Raw genomic sequence first — 15,420 nt, 5'->3', positions numbered from 1 at the left:
ACTACTAAAGAGCTCACATTTACAGATTTTCAGCTATGAGCCTTGAAGCGAGAGCAGCCTTTCAAATTATCTCACTAACTTCAATGGAGAGGTGAGTAAAATCAGTCAGAGAAAGCAAGAAGGAACAAGATTTTGAAACTGCCGATAGAGTCGTATTTCTGACCGCACAGACATATAAAGGACATCTCTGGTTTCGGCAGAGTCTTGGGTCTCGGAAAATATCCTTATATTTTCGATTGGACGTATAGTTTTGCGTCTAGGTTATCTTGTTTGAGGTGTGGATTCTAGCTACATTTCTCTTATTCTGTGCCCTCAGCGCCTTAGCAATCATAGCTGCACCATCACCGTAACGACAGACACGCACCACTCAGTCTCTCACACAGGTGATTGGTACGTTTACTTGACCATGAGAAACACGATTACTAGCAATTGTCGGTTTATGCCAATAATACGATTACTCCGTTTACATGTGTAATTAGTTATGCGATTACTCAATAAACACGTCTACATGATTCTTTTTTATTAATCGTTGTATGCTCCACGGACAAAACTTGCACCATCATCCTTCTGCAACAAAGTGTCGCCGTGTCTTCCTGTATCGGCCCTACTGCTGTATGTTTCATTCCATCAACACATTGAATCCAACTAAGAAAGCCGAGTAAACGCATAGGCTACATCTGCTACTGCTAATACTATCCCAACTATAATTTAATCTGTTAAAACAATAATATTCTTGTTATGACTAGCTAGCCTACTTCTTCTTCTGTTTAACAGTTCAGCTTTCAGCTTCTCCCACATTGTAGGCTATTTTAGCTCTTAGCTTTGTTAAGATGATGCAGTTCAGCTTCCACACTGCCTCTTTTGTGTGACTCACACATTTTTGAAATTCATTTCAGCTTGCGGGTATTTTCTCATTTCTCACTTTTATACTTTTTAAAATATTAAGGTTTTTGTGCAAATTATTCTCCCTTTAAAAGTAATGGTAAATCCTTTCAAATCATTGTTGGAATGCTGCTCCAGTCCCTTTCAAAAATACCTTTCGGTTGCTTTGAAGCTTATAACTTTCTACTAAATTGTCACTATTTTCAGCTTTTTTAGCATGGTCAGCTATCCCCATTCAGGTTTTCAGCATTTTCACTGCTGTTTCGCAGGAACAGCCGTTTCTAGTTATTATTATATCAACTTCTTAGTTCTTCCGCCGTTTTTTGGCCTTTAACTAGTTCTGCATACTTTCACAGATTCCTACAATTTTTGTATCAAAACGTTCAGCTCCTTCAGGAGATGTTGGCTATGACTTTTGGTATTTCTCACTTTTATACTTTTTAAGACATTAAGGTTTTTGTGCAAATTATTCTCCCATTAAAAGTAATGGTAAATCCTTTCAAATCATTAAAAAGCTTCCTCCTCTTTTAAACGTAACTACTTCAGCATACTTTCAGCTAGAGACACCATTCAACCTTTAAAATGTTCACAAGACATTCAGCTATTCCCAAATGATTCAGCTTTTTCAAATATTCAGCCAATTTTGAATTATGACAGTTTGAAATACATTAAAATGTTTGCTCCTTCTTGAGTTTTATGAATGAGCAGCAAGCTGGCTGCTCTTCTGAAGTTCAACTAAATTGTCAAACAAATTCCTCTAACGTTCATATAGTTTAACTTACAGAAACAAGTTATACCTTAAAATGTAGGAAAAATTGTCCTCTTTCAGCCAATGTAACTACGAAAGAGCTCACATTTACAGATTTTCAGCTATGAGCCTTGAAGCGAGAGCAGCCTTTCAAATTCTCTCACTAACTTCAATGGAGAGGCGGGTAAAATTCGTCAGAGAAAGCGAAAGAAACAAGATTTTGAAACTGCCGGTAGAGTCGTATTTCTGACTGCACAGACATATAAAGAATATCTCTGGTTTCGGCAGAGTCTTGGGTCTCGGAAAATATCCTTATTTTTTGGATTGGACGTACAATTTTGCGTCTAGGTTAACTTGTTTGAGGTGTGGATTCTAGCTACATTTCTGTTATTCTCTGCCCTCAGCGCGTCAGCAATCATAGCTGCACCATCACTGTGGCAACGACAGACACGCACCACACAGGTGATTGGTGCGTTTACTTGACCATGAGAAACCCGATTACTAGCAATTGTCGGTTTATGCCAATTATACGATTACTCCGTTTACATGTGTAATTAGTTATGCGATTACTCAATAAATGCATCTACATGATTCTTTTTTATTAATCGTTGTATGCTCCACGGACAAAACTTGCACCATCATCCTTCTGCAACAAATTGTCGCCGTGTCTTCCTGTATCGGCCCTACTGCTGTATGTTTCATTCCATCAACACATTGAATCCTACTAAGAAAGCCGAGTAAACGCACTCAATGGTAGGCTACATCTGCTACTGCTATTACTATCCCAACTATAATTTCAGCTGTTAAAACGATAATATTCTTGTTACGACTAGCTAGCCTACTTCTTCTGTTTAACAGTTCAGCTTTCAGATTCTCCCGCATTGTAGGATATTTTAGCTCTTAGCTTTGTTAGATGATGTAGTTCAGCTTCCACACTGCCTCTTTTGTGTCACTCACACATTTTTGAAATTCATTTCAGCTTGCGGGTATTTTCTAATTTCTCACTTTTATACTTTTTAAAATATTAAGGTTTTTGTGCAAATTATTCTCCCTTTAAAAGTAATGGTAAATCCTTTCAAATCATTGTTAGAATGCTGCTCCAGCCCCTTTCAAAAATACCTTTCGGTTGCTTTGAAGCTTCAGCTTATAACTTTCTACTAAATTTTCACTTTTCAGCTTTTTTAATATGGTCAGCTATCCCCATTCAGGTTTTCAGCATTCTCACTGCTGTTTCGCAGGAACAGCCTTTTCTAGTTATTATTTATTTTTGCCCCCCTAAATCTTCGTCAATATTTGGCCTACATAGACAACCTAGGTGTCAAAAGTTTCGTCTTGGTAGCGATTGAGTTGCTTGTATTTTTATTTACGTTCCGTTGCATGGTTTAGGCTCAAGATAAGTTTTTGTGGCGAAAAGTGAAGCTAACGGTGGCTAATTTGCTAGCCACAGTCACTGACGTTACTAACGTCACTAACGTCACGAAAACACGCGTGACTACCTGTAGCAGAACATTCGTTTCGCATCTGTTAACTTGGGGGATAGCTAGGCTAACTATAGCTTTACTGCAAGGCAGCTGCAGAAACGCCACAAGAAAAGAGGCCAGGGTGACTATTTACTCATTTTACTTTGTGATGTGAAACACAATTGTGAAATGTAATGTACAATATTAGCTGATATTATTAAGGAAGTAGGCCCACATCTACTTTCAGAAACGGTAGTCTACTATTTCACTGAAGCATTAGCATGACATTAGCCTCTGTTGCCCGGGCAACACATACTACAGTGGTCTATGATGCATCTGTTTTCAATCGTTAAAATAAACATTCCTCACAAATACATTTTCCTTGTAGGACATATTATGACATTACATTACAAGTAAACGATTTGTTGGTGAAATTATCATTACCTGTGGTTTCAAACCAGTGTTGCTCACTGCAACGCTGTAGCCTACGCGAGACAAACTACAAAAACATCTGCTGTTTAGGAAGTCAAACGGCGACAGAACATGTTCGGCACTCCCCTTAATTAAATCAAAAGTCTTTCAATAGGTGAAACTATCTGACTACTAACCTGAACTTCATTGCCACAGCCTAAACTTTGTCAATCTGTTCATGAAAATAATTAATTAATAAATCTATAATCTTTATAAATAATAAGTATGCATTTTGATATAAAATGTACAGAAATATCAGTTGTAAAAATTGAATTAAAAAACGGACCCCTGTGCAACCGACGCAAGCAAGCACCACATTTGGACAGTCCAGCAAAATCTATCATGGCGGACCTTATGGGTTCTTGAGGCTTTTTTGTTCCCCATGAGAAATAAGGTATGTATACCAATTTTCAGGCATTTTGGAATAATGGGGCGCTGGGGAAATCACGTAGACTTTGGGCGTGGCTTATAGCGCCACCTATGGGCATACATGGGCCATTAGCGGTCTGGGAGTAGTGAGTGACCTGTTGTATCATTGGGCCAAATTTGAAAAAATCGGGTCAAGGACTTTTTGAGCTATTGAGCCATTTAACGGAGACATATAATAATAATAGGAATACTAACAAAAACAATAGGTTCCCTCCTACCGGAGGAACCCTAAATAAGACTAGAAAGGCATTTCCTGCAGAAAATGCGTTGGAATGCTGAAAGATGAAATTATTTTTTTTAAATTGCTGAAAATACAGAAATGAGAAAATACCCGCAAGCTGAAATGAATTTCAAAAATGTGTGAGTCACACAAAAGAGGCAGTGTGGAAACTGAACTGCATCATAAGCTTCAACTGTTTCATAGCTGAAACAGTTCCATTAGCAATAGTAGTAAAAGAGATATTAGCAGCACTTTGCAGAGTCACCTCTTGTAAATTGTATTAGGTTGAAATACCAGGGCTCTTAAGTTTTGAAGACGGGCAAGAGTGACATTCCCCCCCATACCCCCCCCCTGCTTTTTACCTGACATCTTTGAAAGGCAGCAATGATTAATGCATCCATGGCCAGGATATAATTATAAAATATGACATTATTTTAAAAGTGACCTATAACATCGACTATGCAAAACACATAAAATTATTACGCGTATTTGGAAAGAGATGTTTATAATGTGACTATGTCAGTCATCGTGTGATAACGAAAATATGACTAGGCTTATTATATGTATCAGACGAAGTGTTGCAAGCTCCAATGGTGAAGCTCCAATGGAAAATGGCACCAATGGTGCAATCTAGGTAGGTACTAAACCACTGCATTCGCAACACGCTGAAACATGGACACAGGCAATTTCCCTCTCTCCCTCTCTCTCATTGTTTCTGGTCCCTGGGTCTCAGGAACTGCATTTTCAGGGGGACTACGAATAGCCCTGTTTGTCAAAATGCTAAACACTTTTTCTTTGTGTTTGGCTGTGTCACAATGGGATGTTAGGGCATGCACCCCCTTCTTGGCATACCGTATTTTATGGAAAATAAGCCGCGGCTTGTACTCCGATTTTACAGTTTTCTTATATTTTTTTGGCTTATATTTCGAAGCGGCTTATAGTCCGGTTTTAGAACAAAAAAGTGGCTTCTCTCAAGATCTCTACTGACCGTGCAGCTAATTTTATGCTCAACACTTGAACGGGTTGTTATTACTTGAAATAGGAATTATTTACTGTTTTCTCAGTTACACTATCAGGGCTTGGAAATACAGTGACTTGCTAAAGTAGGCAAATGGCTAGTAGAACATAACATTTCATAATAATTTCAGTTAATCAAACAGCCGCAAACCCAGTGAAATGTTATAGGGTAGGCTAGCTTGCAAAATAACGCATTACTAATTAAACTTTGGTAGTCTAACCAAGCTCTTTGTAAGTTTGTTTTAGATATAATTGTATATGATAGCGTGGACAATAAGACACGGACGCGGTCTCTTTTCATAACTTGTATTTTACCACTGCTCTTCTTGACATCGCCATTCGAACAGCCCTCACTGATTTCACGTAATGCTTTCAGCATCAAGCCTATGGCAACTAGGGCTGGGCGGATCGATCCTAAAGTATCGATATTTTCGATACTAGCATTGTGTCAAAAGGATCGATTCTCAATTTGAAATATCGATCCTACCTGGGATTTCTTTTAAACAAGTGATTTAGAATATTTTTTATAATAGTAGTAGGCCGTATAGTATAGAAATGTACTTAAATAAGAAAGTCAATGGGAAATATTTTTTCTTTTGCTGTGTCTGTACATATCATGAGTTCATCAGCGGCAGCGCGCTGCGCTATCTCACTCTCACTCAGTGAAAGCACACTCAGTGCAGATTCAAGTACATTGCTGCAGTCATGACTGAAAGAAAAAGAAGAATCTGGAGTTATTTCACTCCAGTTAACAACGATGAAGCTCAAAAATACTCAAAAAATATTTAATAGAAGTATCGGTATCGATATCGACGATACTGGTCTTGAAAGTACTTGGTATCGGATCGAAAAGAAAATTATTGGTATCGCCCATACCTAATGGCAACTCCCGAGGGACAAAACACCCTTGTCCGTTGTCACATAGAAAGGTCTGCTACAGTAGGCTATCCTCAGGATTTGCAAGCTAGCTAAACTTATAATATATCTAAATAATTTTGTAGACATAACAATGGATTCTGCCACTAAATGAGTGACTTGGATTTATTTCTGGACATACTATCCACAACCGAAGTGTGTTACACAATGCTGTAAGATCGCCTATACTCGTGCATTGCTCTTGGTACCCAGAATGCCCTGCGGCAAGCTGAAAAGCTACTAAGTTAAGGGCATTAGCTTAGTTAAATAAGCATTGTTTGAAGTTGTTTTCGTTCTGTTTTGATATGTGTAATGCTATGGTCTATAGTTTAAATAATTTGAGTGTTCACCCTGATTGGGAATGTTGTATAATTAGATCGCTATCCAAGCTGTCCGCAGCCATAGCATGAACGTGCAAGTGATCATTTGTCAGCATTGGGCCACGCAACGGTAACATTGTTTGCTTATAAAGTGCAGTTTGTACTCCAGTGCGGCTTATACTCTGATTTACAAACACAAAGTGCTCATTCTGGGGGGGTGCGGCTTATACACGATACGGCTTATTTACCGTAAAATATGGTAGTTGATCTCTTTTGTACATAAGGTACATTTGGCATGTCCTGCCTTATCTACTTTTTAAAAACACAATGAAAGTGGTAGTGTATGTGCAACTCCCTTCACTTCCTGCTTCACTTCCACCTTGAGCCATGCCCAGCTCCACTTGCACCTCCCTGCTGATTCTAGCTGTGCTATATATAATGAGTCCTCCTCATTAAGCTCCCTAATTCTGAAATGGAAAATCACAATAAGTTAGCCAATCTCATTGGTCCAAGGACTGATCTGTGTTTCGAGATACACGGCTACTCGAATTCTGAGCTACAATACAATGTAAAGATTTCAAATGATATACTTGGATGCAAAATGTAGCCCTTTATTATACAGAAATTTGCTGTTGGTGTATTAGCCTAAAACAACACGCTCGCCAGATTGTTTATCTAAATAGCCCTATGTTGTTAGAAATGCATACCATGCAACAAGAGATTAACACGGTTGCCAAATTGCTTTATGTTACACTTACTCTCACATCAGCTATTTTGTAAACAGTCACATTTAACTTCTTACCAGAGAATGTCTAATATGGGGAGAACTCCCACTCTCGGGAAACTTCCGGGTTCTGCAGTTCCACTTTAGTTCCATATGAGGGCGCTAACGGTCGAGTGCAGAATGAATGGAGGTCTATGGAGCTATACCCCTCAAAATCCACTTTTCTCAGGATATAATTTTTTAGTTTAGTATTTTTTTTGTTTAGTAATTTGAATTTTGAATTCGAAAGGGGAGGCAAAAAATATACACACTGCTGGGTTTTAGATTTTTTTAAAGTCGCCTTTTGTTCTACAAAGCCTTTTAAAATGTCAATGACGTCATACACATTGTACGGCCATAGATACCGCATTACGGCAAGCTCTGGTCACTTCCTTTTTTCTCTCGAGGCATCGACAACACAGCTGACAGGTTAGGCTCTCCCTGTCAATACACATGCTAGAAAGAGTTTTGGCTTGCTAATGTTGTTGCTAATGTTGCTAATGCTCTGACATTCTGATTCCACTTCGGATGCCATCAAGCGGGATCTCTGGTCGTAGTCAGTCCTCCACTAACCAATCAGCATTCATTAGCAGAATGCTAGCGTGTTATGGGCAACAACGACTCACCCTGTAAGAAATCGAAAGGACATAAGTACTCGTTCATTCAAATTTGACCTATAATCCATGTTGAACATGCAAAAACTACAATCAAATCTGAGATTTCTCAACAACAATCAGGCGAGAGACACATTTAGCCGTTTAGCTCCATAGACTCCCATTCAGCATGCACTCGCTTGCGATCACCCCCAGTGGAACTCTGGTGGAACTGCAACCAAATTCGGTACAATGGGGCTTAATAGGGAGTGGTCAGGCTCTCCTTAAACAGGCTCTGGCAGAACATTTACATTACATTTACATTTAGTCATTTAGCAGACGCTCTTATCCAGAGCGACTTACATTAAGTACAGGGACATTCCCCCGAGGCAAGTAGGGTGAAGTGCCTTGCCCAAGGACACAACGTCATCTGGCACGGCCGGGAATCGAACTGGCAACCTTCTGATTACAAGCCCGCTTGCCTAACCGCTCAGCCACCTGACTCCGGCACTGCACTCTGCTGGATTATAAAAAGGACACCTGCAAAATATGAACTTGGCAGAGTGCCCGGTTCTTGAGATAATCATTGGAAACTCGTTACCCTAAAATTCCATTCAAAATACAGGTACACATACACAGATTCCTGGAATTATTCCAGAGATATTCAGAACAATTGTTTTAAATTTCCTTTACTATTAAATAGTTATAATGTAAGATCATGCTAGTTGAGAATTTCCCCTTTTTAATTATTTGGTACAAAGTTTTTACAGTTGCACCACATTTTTGCCACCATCCCCCAAATATTCTCATAATATAAAAAAGTTCTCAAAAATAAAATAAACATTTTAATGTTTATTTTCTTATTTTAACCATTTTAAAGGTAACTGAAACATATGGACACAAATGTGTGCATCATGTCATTGACCCAATACGATATGACAAATGGATAGCTAGTTGCAGCAAAGATTAGCTAGCTGTCAAGCCAACTTTGGATGAACACTGTTATAAGGTATAAACTAAGAATATATTTTGTTTGTTGGGCTTGAGTTTGCCATGAGTTGTATTGAGCACATTTATAAATGCTTGACCTGTGCGGGTCCCTGTATTTTCAGTCCATTGTTTTGTGTAAATGCCTAAAAAAGGTTGGACACTACAGTGTGTGAGACAATGTCAAATCAAATCAAAATGTATTTGTATAGCCCTTTTTACACGCAAGCATGTCACAGAGGGCTTCACATACGCCCATAGAACTGCCCCTCAACCAACCTAAACCCTCAAGGTCAAATGGAATCCATATCATACATTTTAATAAGTTTTGTTTTGAATTAGCATGTTTTACTCTTTGTCTTCACGCTTTGTCTCCTCAATTATATTTCAGTTTTTATGCTGATTTTGGACCCCTCAATCTTGCCATGCTGTACCGGTACTGTTGTAAACTCAACAAAAAACTAAAGGTAAGTCAGGACAAACAAACACAATGGAATGTCTATCCGTGCTTACTTTTGCTTCTGTGTGATGACGTGATATTTCAACACCCTCAATTCTTTCAGTTTTGTTTAAAGACAAATTGGTTTGTTAACCTAAAATAACTGAATGGTTTGCCAAGCTTTTTGCCAGTTTATTTTGCGTGTGAGATCAGTGAATGCTCATCATTCTGTTAATTAGTTATGCGTGTAGAGATTTAGCTAGCCAGCTATAGTCAGTTAAGTGACAGTGACATGCTATGGTACCAACATACTGCACCTTTTACATGTCAATGGGGAGAGTCACTATGAATAAAGAGGCATCAAGTCTGTATTTTTGTACATTCTTATATTTTCCCGATCCTGGATATAAATGTTTATCTTTTCTTTTGTATTATGTTTAAGACTAGGGTGTTTCTTTATCACTCGCTGAGTAGGTGAATATATGGATGTGTGATTCCGGTTAGAGAATCACTGATAAACAGATGCCTGTTGAATTATGTTTATTCTGTAGATTTGATCTTGCAGTTATTTTGATGAGTTGATTGGTGTGGTTGCTAAACAGGAAACAAACAGTAGATTACAAATGATGTCTTGCCAAACAATATCAACAGTAATCTAACAGCAGAATGAAAGTACAAACTTCGTTATTCCTATAACGAACACGGAAAGATAACCCTTTTAGGCCATACACACAATTCAATAACCAGCCTGCAAAACATATTACGAAAATCAATGTTTCCTAATTGAAGCAAGAACGAGAAATGTTAATGTTGGTAAAGTAGCTACTACCTGAATAACCAGCCAACCAAACGGATAAAATCTAGCTTCGAAATATAAGTAAATATACAAATTACATTTAGGTATTTATAATGGTGCTACTTGTAGTAATCCTATGTACAGTGAAAAGACATGAAACAATATTCAAAAGGGTACTCACATCTTGCATTCACGCACAACATTAAGCAAGGGGAAACAACATGGTGCATCAAACATGACATTGCTGACTTCCTCATAACTAAAGAGCAGAGCATGTAACGTCACTAACTGACGCGCTTTCTCACATATTGGAGAGGAAAGCCAATTTATATTCAATATAATATTATATACAAGTAATTTGTAAACCTATTTGGATTTTTTTTTTTTTTTTTTACCCCCATATAGGATAATAGGCCACCAATTTGATGTGGTTGACAGATTGACACTTGACTGGGGGAAAACAAAAACAAAAACTGCCAGCGATACTGGCAAGTGATGTATTGCGAGGATACTTGGCATAGTACCAATATCAAGTACTTAATAAGGCAGTATTTCTCTGATAAAAATGACAATTACCATTAAAAGGCAATGCATTTGAAGACAGTTTTTATTTGTCATACACACTGGTTGATATAAAATATAGCAGCAAGCAGCAATGGGGATTCCTCAATACTGCGAACCATTTAAATATTGACATGGGAGAGAAATGTATCTCACAGATGAATCTACATGAGCATTTGGAGCACACGCGAACTGTGGAGGAAGGAAGACGTCCACTAGCTGAGTGCACAAGCATTCAGCCGAGTATGCATATTTTTTATATCCACAATGAATCTATTTGTCTTCTCACATTCACCGATTTCTCAAATGTGTTACTAAACATAGTCAAGAGTCCTCATGTGAACTGGTGATTGAATCGGATTATCGTTTTTTGACTCGCGGCCAAGGGATCCATCCAGGGGCGCCGCCAGGAATTTTGGGCCCATGACAAAAAAATCTAATTGGGCCCCCTCTGCGCAGCTGTTGTCACCACAAATCTAGGACCTAACTGTCCCATCAAAAGCTTTACATAACTCTAATTAAAGCCTTGCAACTGTCTTGCTTCTTGTAGTTCAATACTAGTACTAGCACAATATTTACTGCTGGTGATTTGTACATGCAAGTCTGCAAGTGTACATCATCATCATCACTGTAACTTTCTTTCCCTTCTTCCTGTGCTTACACACCTCCTTTTCTAGCTCTACCTGAGAGGGCCCTGGCTCTGTAGGATGTACACAATGCATGTGATATATACATATATACTGTGATATATACAGTATATATAAAAATATGCCATATACCAATAAATGACACTAACACAGAACATTGACCCAAATTACGTACAGTTCTGTATCACCACCACTTGATTACATACATTAGATCCAATAGATCTTTTGGTGTGTGTGTGTGTGCAAGCTTCTCAAATAAATTGCCCTTCATGATGGGAATAATAAAGTCTGTATCTATAGATGTCATTTAACAGTCATAATTCAATCTAAATGAACGTATCAAACTAGATTATTTTAATATTGTCTGTAACTTACATGCAGGCGGTGTTAAGATACTCACTGTTTCCAACTGTCCATCATCCAGTACAGACAGTAGTTTTTTATTTTTTATTTCATAAAGATCATTATGTGAGAAAATAATTACTTTGAATTTCTGTCATAAATAAATATTTCATTTTCTTTGTTATGGTAAAAAGAGCAAGAGGGACAGAGAAATCCTGGAATGATTTTAACTGACATGTCGTTAACACAATGTTGCTCACCTTCTTCACTGGGACAGGGAGGGGTACAGTTATGGGACTGGGGTGCTGCTGACTCATCTGTTGTTAAGTCTGCAAAAAGGGGAAGAGAGTCGGGACAATGATTTAATATGAATATCTTGCTAAACGTTTCCCTGTACTGATTAAATGTTGATGAAATGTAGGCTAACACTAGTCTGTAGCTAGCTAGCTTTTTCACGATAGACATTAAGCCAACAGGTTAATACCACAGACTACTGGCTACCCACCTTTTTCGGTGAAAAACTGGGTTACAGATTGAAAACCTCTCCTTTGTCTTTCCTCTCTCTTTTTTCTCTGACCTTTTTTGAAAACCTGATTTATGTTTACTAGTCGACATTGTGATCACTATTTCTGGCGACTAGCGCATTTACAGACTGCAACTAAACACTGTCAGTGATAAGTGAGCTAAGGCAGGAACAAACCATGTCATGCCGATACAGGGGGGTGGTCGGTCAATGGATGTTTACTTTTTGGTCAATGGGGATATTTAACTTTTATTGCCAAACACAAGTAAAAACAAAGAGATCATTAATTGTATTATTATATTTGAAATATATATATACTCAATGATGATGGTTAATATGATATATAATATAATGTATGTAGTCTTTACCTATTTTTTGCGGCCCCTGTCAGTCAGGGGCCCCAAAAAGGGGGGGGGGAGAATCTGAATTATAGGCTACTTTTCAATAGGATTCAGCAATAAGGAAATACTCCTGAATTTAGCCCAGAATCACCAGATTGTAATAAGATTCAGACTTTGAAAAGACATTGCCGTGATTTTGGCCTATTCAGAAGGAAACATCATACTTATTTGGATGAGGTGATATATTTTGTGCATCAGGAATGCAATGGACAGATGCAAGGATATCGCTGGTTACATCTACGAGCAATTCAAATTCGATTTGTGGTTCAACAGAACACAATACGACAGATCCTCAAATTATTCGATCCTCAAGGTGTGGATCAGTTTAGAAGAGCGTAGCGTCTTGGCTGTGTCCTGTTGAAGCACAAACCGATTGAAAAGTATAATTTGATCAGGTCATCCATTACTGCAGGCTTTATACCTGGAAAGCGGTGGCTGTGCTGTGATGAGGTTTACCATGCAAAGTGAAGCGATGAGGTTGAAAAAAAAAAATCCTTATTTTTGACTATAATGTCCAATCAGCAAGTTTTTTTCTCGCAAATTTACTAGTTTTTTTCTCGCAAATTTGTGACTTTATAAACTCAGAGAATCTCTTTTTTTTTGCAAATTTACGACTATAATCTCAGAATATTATCCCCCCTCCTCCGGATCGGATTTCTTTTTTTTTTTACCTACACTGGCCCTAATACGCTAACCTGGTCCTAACCAGACTCTCGTACATTGCATTTGTACAAAGAGTGTTGCCTCGCTCCATTGACAAGCGTTGACTTCCTTGTAGGCGGGTACTCTGTTGAAGTTTAAAACTATTGGATCTGCCCAGAGCCACTCTGATCTGCCATAACCAATCACTAGCGTTCGCCTTAGCCAATTCTTTCACCACTGCTGTAACAGAGCTAGCTGCCGTAGCTGGAAAATCAAACTGTTCCCAAACCCCGTGGGGAGGAGGGCCACAACATCATAGTCACCAACAAAACTCAGCAAAACTTGTTCTTGCTCCGGCAGCTGTTGGATATTCGGCAGCGTTGCCACAACGGACCGAATGGCTTTGCTCGTATCTTTCTCCGCCGCCATTACGGAACTACAACACAAACTAGCGCACAACATCAACGTCATCGTTCTCAGCCACTCCCTCTGTTCGCTGATTCGCCGGTAGAAAATCAACCTGAAAAATCTGACTCACGTACCTCATGGCCAGACCTATGTACAGAAGCAAAAATAAAATTGAGCGGAAGTACATAGGAGGGCAGAGCCAGGCTACTAATACGCCGTCGTACGTTTCAGATATGACAGGCGGGTTATATAAATCAACGCTATGCAACTGCACACTTCTTCAAGGATATAGAAACAGCTGATCATATTGGATATTTACCGGTGTTTATTAATGACTACAATTTCAGAGTAAAACACAGCAGTTATTCAACTAGTAACCAGCAAATAAACATACCCTGCCATACAATTGCAGTGTTGCATACCTCCCCCTTGCTTCTTGCTACCATCCAGGCATTGTTAGTCTTCCTAACAGTGCGTTCACACTGCAGCGACACGAATCGCTTGCCATCGCTCGCCTTCCCACAGTTCACCACGCTCAGGGGCGTATCAGATTAATGTAGAGTTGTAGTTCTCAAAAATCACTGTTGTAGTTGTCATGTAGTTGCAAAGTATGCAGACTTGGGTTTACGTACTCGCAACATCGATCAAAATACAACTTGTATACAAAGTACAAAACTGTTTAATAGACATACACGTTGACATGTGTAAAAACGTTTTATTATATTACTCGAAGTCTCTGCTAATCTGTCGATACGACTACTGTAGGGAGTCCCAGCCAGGCTAGCTAGTTACCACAGAACGAAGTTACGTAATGTGACGAGACTGAATTTGAAAGTACAAAAAACCCACCAGGAGCACCGACGACGTCGGCAACCCTGCGCCAGGCCTCATTCTTTTTATTAATGTATCTGTACAAAATACAGAGATGTATCGTACAGGACTGGATATGCAGCCACACAGGCAATTAGTTTCTCCTCCGTCTTGAAACTAGTGATGTGTCGTTCGTGAACGATTCGTTCATTTTGAATGAATTGTTACAAGGACTCGGGAGTAACAAGTCCTCTCAAAGAGTGATTCGTTCATTTTCTTGTGGCCGCGCATCGGGACTGTTGCATAGGCTCGCCCAAGTAAACATAAATGATTCGTTCATTTCCCGACTCGGTCTTCGGATACGAGTATTTGGATCATTTTTCACGTGACCTGCATAGGCTCTGTAGTGGTAGCTAGAGGAAACGCTAGAGGGAACGATTCGTTCATTTCCAGACTCGGTCTTTCTACGAGTCTTTGGATCATTTTTCACGTAAGTAAGTAAGACTTTATTTATATAGCACTTTTCATACAAGAATTGCAGCTCAAAGTGCTTTACATAAAATCAACAAAACAATAATACAAGTGTTGATCTAAACTAGCCGCACTCTATCTGCGGTCTCTCGAATCCATCTTAGATCCGAGCTGCCACTTGCAGTTTCTAATACACAAACATGACAAGGGGGTAGACAGGACAAGACAAGGTAAACATGAGGAGAGAGGAGGAAAAAAGGCAACACCCAGACAATGCTCCTAGAGAAGTACAGTGTGGGAACAGACAAAAACCTCAGCACATAAGTACAACAACATTTACAAAAACAGGCGAAGGCGTTGGATGGGGGTGGGGGGGTGGTGATATCTGTAGTAGGTGAAAGTTAATGTGTGAGTAGGTCTGGGTTGGCGCCCTCGACCTAGGCCACAATCAGTCCGATTCTCCCTCTGCAGATTATGTTGGCCAGGAGACATCCTTGGTCATGACCCAGGCAGAGACCAAACCACAGATGTCGGTGGGGGGGGGGGGAAGGGAGGAGCAAGATAGTCTCGCTTCA

At 39.2% G+C, this 15,420-nt stretch overlaps 1 protein-coding gene across 3 annotated transcripts in view; it reads left to right on the top strand.

The window, feature by feature from the left end:
- Positions 1–15,420, top strand: part of cdc14ab (cell division cycle 14Ab) — a 154,738-nt gene that overhangs the window by 31,278 nt on the left and 108,040 nt on the right. For all 3 annotated transcript variants that reach the window (XM_062452673.1, XM_062452672.1, XM_062452671.1), the window contains exon 3: positions 9,197–9,272. In XM_062452673.1, the coding sequence (XP_062308657.1) occupies positions 9,197–9,272 (76 nt within the window). The remainder of the gene's footprint in view (positions 1–9,196; positions 9,273–15,420) is intronic.

The sequence above is a fragment of the Osmerus eperlanus genome, chromosome 26 (assembly GCF_963692335.1).
Source record: "Osmerus eperlanus chromosome 26, fOsmEpe2.1, whole genome shotgun sequence".
In the NCBI taxonomy this organism is placed as follows: domain Eukaryota; kingdom Metazoa; phylum Chordata; class Actinopteri; order Osmeriformes; family Osmeridae; genus Osmerus; species Osmerus eperlanus.
This window is presented reverse-complemented; position numbering and strand designations above follow the sequence as displayed.